Raw genomic sequence first — 5580 nt, forward strand, 5'->3', positions numbered from 1 at the left:
TGATTGGCCCGCTTTACTCAATAATTACTCCTTTATTATAAATAATAGAAAAAAATGGTTCAAGACTTTTCGACTCAGTTTTATTCCTTCTATCTGCCTACGAGAGATTGTACGGCTATTCTGGGACACCCTGTATATATTAATATAGTTATTAATATACATATATTAATATATAAATAATACATATACAATATATTAATATATCTCTATACATATACACATATTGTATATATTATATATTTATTAATGTATAGCTGTTATGTAGTTAGCAAGACCAATGTTTGAGTCAATAAAACTTTTTGCTACTTTGACGAAATGTTTTGTTGGCAAACCAAAACTTTTCGTAACCTTAGCAATTATTTATATTTAAAAAGTATATAATATATAACAGCAAAATTTTTTTGTGTAGAAATTATTTTTTCGTTACTAATTTATTACATGGTAATTGTGTATATGAAAAAAACCGTACTGTAATAAATATAAATTTATATTATAGATAGAAACTAGCGCTTTTTAATGGCGTAAGTAAACTTTCAAAAACCTGTTTGACCGCAAAATAAAAATAAATATAGCCAATACCGTCAGTTTTGGCACATTAAGCACTAATTTTTTTGAAACTCTGAAGTGGCAAGCCAGTTTCGCCGTCGAATTCATTCTTCCGCGGCCACAAATCAATCCAAAAACGCTTTGTTCATTCAGGTCCCTCTAAAACAATCTAGTTTTATAGTGTACTTGTTACTTCATCACAAAAATATATTAGCAACACTCATATTTTAACTGAAGTTTGACCGCAAAATAATGATAAATATAGCTACCACCAATGTTTGCACATTTACTTCTAATTTTCTCGGAAATCTGACGTAGTAAGCCGACGAATTCGTTTTTCCGTGATCACAAATCTATCGAAAAATATTTTCATTCACGATCCCCAAAACCTATTCTATTTTTGTAGGACGGTGTAATTATTATTTCTTCACAAAAATGTATTAGGTACACATGGAAATTTCGTGTATCAAACGTAAATGTCGTTACGTTATGAGGTGTAAATGCCAGGTTTTTCATAAGATTTCTCTTTTACATAGAAATGTCTTCTACGCACACTTTCTGCGAAGAAACATAATAATTACGACTCAAACGTTATACATGCATAACAACATATTCTTTTACCGAAATAATGTACTATGAATAATATATAAATACACAAAACAATCTCAAAATATACACACATACGTCCTTAGGGGCCAATATGTGTTTATTGTTGCGCTTCATACAATAGCAGTATTGCTACTTCTACAGTCTTTCTTTGTATCTCCTTGGATAACCGTCGACCGTTACTTATCTATTAAACGATCATTTTTAACAGTATTTTACACAATTTTACTGTGTAACTAGTGACTTGTTTTTGTACAAATTTGCTGCCAAATAGATATATCTCGCTCACTTCTTCTTTAAATTTACGTAAGTTTTATGATTACTTATACATAAAAAAATGATTTGTCTTAACAATAATTATCTTTATCTAAAATAATAAAACGTCATTGTACTTTCTTTACAAACAGAGCACTTCTTTTCTACTACATTATCTTCAAAATTCGAATATCTATACAACTTGTTACTTTATTACGTCTAACATAAAATTTCCATAATGCAAAGCGACAATACAACTACACCTGAATTGAGAGCACAAATATTTGTAAGTCGTAAGCAACACATTATACTTTTAACAGTTTCAAAAAATATATTGAATATCACTTGCAATTGTAAGGAGATTACACTTCGGTCGAAACAAGATAAAATATATCAATGTACACTAAATATTTCAAACGTAAATAACATTGTAAAAAAAAGTAAAGTAAAAAACGTTTGACATTCTTTAAAGTTTAAGAATTCATATAATAGTACTTTAGTATCTGTTACTTTAAAAGATTACCAAATAAAATATCTGTTCAAGATAACTTCACCTCCGACAAGTACACACGATGCTCCACAACATGACGAAACACGTAATTTCTTGTGTGATGAATGTAACGAATCATTTAACAGCATAAGTCATTTAAAAATGCATAAACAGCATATGCAACTGTATGAAGAAGAAGATTTACTCCGTAAGGTAAAAAATAAAAAAACACCTTAATATATCTGTTACATACAAACATTAACAAAATATTACATCTGTTCAAGTTAAATTCACTAATTTTGCCAAGTACAGAAGATGATCCACAACATGACGAAACACGTAATTTCTTGTGTGATGAATGTAACAAATCATTTAACAGCATAAGTCATTTACAAATGCATAANCAGCATATGCATATGTATGAAGAAGAAGATGTACTCCGTAAGGTAAGAAATAAAAAAACACCTTATTATATCTGTTACATACAAACATTAACAAAATAAAATATCTGTTCAAGATAAATTCACCTCCGACAAGTACACAAGATGCTCCACAACATGACGAAACACGTAATTTATTGTGTGATGAATGTAACGAATCATTTAACAGCATAAGTCATTTACAAATGCATAAACAGCATATGCATATGTATGAAGAAGAGGATGTACTCCGTAAGGTAAGAAATAAAAAAACACCTTATTATATCTGTTACATACAAACATTAACAAAATAAAATATCTGTTCAAGTTAAATTCATTACTTTCGACATATACACAAGACGTTTTACAACATGATGAAACATGTACTCTTTTATGTGATGAATGTAACGAATCATGTTACAGCATAAATCATTTACAAATGCACAAACAGCTTATGCATATGTATAAAGAAAAAGATTTACTCCGTAAGGTAAGAAATAAAAAAATACCTTATTATATCTGTTACATACAAACATTAACAAAATAAAGTATCTGTTCAAGATGAATTCACTATCTTCGACAAGTACACAAGATGTTTTACAACATGATGAAACATATACTTTTGTATGTGATGAATGTAACGAATCATGTTACAGCATAAGTCATTTACAAATGCACAAACAGCTTATGCATAACTATAAAGAAGAAGATTTTATATGTAAGGTAAGAGATGAAAAATCATTTATTGTAAAAAAACACACACAATGCTTTACTATTAACTAATTTACTGGTAACTAACTAGTTACTATTAACTAACTAATGGTATATTATTAGTAAATACATATACATTTTGTTAATGTAGAATAATATAATACATTAACAAAATGTATATGTATTATATATATAATGTATTTTATATAATGTATTCTATTATTTTTTTTATATTTTGTTAATGTAAAATAATATAATACATTATATTATTCTACATTAACAAAATNCTTGTGCATTGCGGTACATATCTTGAAAGAAATAAATAATATCTTACCCTTACTATCTTCATTAGACTTGGTATTGTATTTTTTTTATATTTTGTTAATGTAAAATAATATAATACATTATATTATTCTACATTAACAAAATATAAAAAGAAAACGATACCAAGTCTAATGAAGATAGTAACATATTATTTCTTTCTTTCAAGATATGTACCGCGAAATTCACAAGCTCACTTGTCTTACAAAATCATATTCTACTTCACATAATTGAAGAATATATGAGTGATTAATATAAAAAATACTATAAGACCAAGCAAAGTTTACACAACCATATCAAGAAAATTCACGAAGGGAGGAAGTTTATATGTAAGGTAATATATGAAACCTCAGACTTTCTGAAAAATTTGTTTACGCTAATAAAACTCTATATTGATTTATACTAGTAGTATGAAAACAATATTCTAAGAATCTTAGGATATTGACATATACAAAATTTTGTTTTTTAAGATATGGTCCAAAACATTTCGTTCGAAATATTACTTTAACAGACATACACTAGATCATTCTACTGATAGACCTTATTCGTGTGAAGAGTGTAATCAGACTTTTAAAATGAAAGACAATTTATTGGTGCACAAACGACTCATGCATGAAGATAGACGTTTTACGTGCAAGGTAATAAATGAATATTTCTACACACTAAATGTTATTTTTAATATACATATGTATATTTAAAGATCGTATAGTAATATACATATAAGTTTATAGTATAAATATATATTATATATTCTATTATATTATAATATATATTTTATAGTATATATTAATTAAAATTATAAATATATAAGATAGCGCTTTAATGTGGCGTAAGTACAATTGTATAAAACATTTTAGTTTTGCCTCAAATAAATGGTCAATATAACCAACACCACTTACTTTGGCATATTTAATCTCAAGCTTTTTAGAAACCTGACGTGGTAGGCCATTTTCGCAGTCAAATTCGTTTTCAGCGACCGAAAATCTTAGAAAACACTTTCTTCATTCAGGTCCAGAAAATGTGTTGAACAGTGTTGTTATGTGTTAAGTAAACTATGTGTGAAATGATGTTTTCAATTATGTTTTTTTAATAATAATTTTTTAGGATAATAATAAGCCCACACAAAAACTTCATTAAACAAAAAAGTAGCGGTCATTAACTTTATGTAAACCTTAATAGATGTTTATTGAAGTTTTTGTGCTGTGTGAGAAGTTATGTACTTTACACGGAAAAAAAAGTTTTGCTATTATATGATTAGCAAGAAAAATGGTTTACTCTACGAAATTTTTTGTTTCATCAACAAAATGTTTTGTTGGCGAAACAAAACTTTTGATAAACTTAACAAATGTTTTTTTGCTGGCCATATAGTAACTAATTTCTTGCTACTTTAGCAAATCTTTTTTTTCCGTGATACACGTGATATATCTATGTATACAACGTTTCGATTTCATAATGATTATAATCTGTGATATAATATTAGTACAACATTGACGAGAGTCTACGTTGAAACTCATCTTATGTTTTGTAACACCAGATGACAAAGCTAAAAGATAACACGAATTCGCACTTTATTTTGTCCGATAATCATAACATATTTAACAGTAACAATGATTTTTATTTTGACACTTGCATATTGTATGTAAAAAGTAATGTAAACAATTAAATACTTTGTATGTTACTTTTTTAGGTTTTGTTATATACCGTAATACTTATTGCTTATTTTATTATTACTTATTATTAGGAACTTGATTAACAATACAAAAGAATGAGAAAGAATACATTATGTTTTAGTATTTGCAAATTTCTGTATACGGTATCATTGTTATTATAAATCATATAATAAAAAACAATATAATAAGAAACATTTAAATGCAAATACACCAAATTATCGCCGTATTTCTGAAATAACTTGTATGCCTTCTGATGTATTTTATTACTGCAATACAATATTGTATAAGTTTTTACACTGTAGTACCTATATTTCAATATAAACAGCAATAATTGGCGTTTTGAGTCACAATCCAGACATAACGACGTCCTTTTAGTTAGTAAATTTGCTGTCTTACCAATAGAGTTGATTCTATTCCGTGCTATGTGTGCGCACTCTGCTGCGCAAATGTCGATTCGATATTTCAATTCTCACTCATGTATAACATCAGAGAGAAACCTGAGAGCGGCCATCCTATTGTAATTTTGTACGACGGTTTCAGCCGCTGGTTTTAGCCGTATTTC

General features: G+C 27.6%; 1 protein-coding gene and 1 long non-coding RNA gene across 2 annotated transcripts; both read left to right on the forward strand.

Moving 5' to 3' along the window:
- The first annotated feature begins 1645 nt into the window (after positions 1-1645).
- On the forward strand, positions 1646-2784 carry LOC109861233 (zinc finger protein 100-like). The gene is made up of 5 exons (XM_020440787.1): positions 1646-1693; positions 1952-2110; positions 2182-2343; positions 2415-2573; positions 2740-2784. Exons 1-5 carry the CDS (start codon positions 1646-1648, stop codon positions 2782-2784), a joined length of 573 nt encoding a protein of 190 aa, XP_020296376.1.
- Positions 2785-2897: 113 nt separating this feature from the next.
- Positions 2898-3975, forward strand: LOC109861232. The gene is made up of 3 exons (XR_002250933.1): positions 2898-3039; positions 3518-3682; positions 3819-3975. It is a non-coding gene; the product is annotated as an uncharacterized LOC109861232 (long non-coding RNA).
- The last annotated feature ends 1605 nt before the right edge of the window (positions 3976-5580 follow it).

The sequence above is a fragment of the Pseudomyrmex gracilis genome, unplaced genomic scaffold (assembly GCF_002006095.1).
Source record: "Pseudomyrmex gracilis isolate BER0280 unplaced genomic scaffold, ASM200609v1 scaffold_653, whole genome shotgun sequence".
NCBI lineage: Eukaryota > Metazoa > Arthropoda > Insecta > Hymenoptera > Formicidae > Pseudomyrmex > Pseudomyrmex gracilis.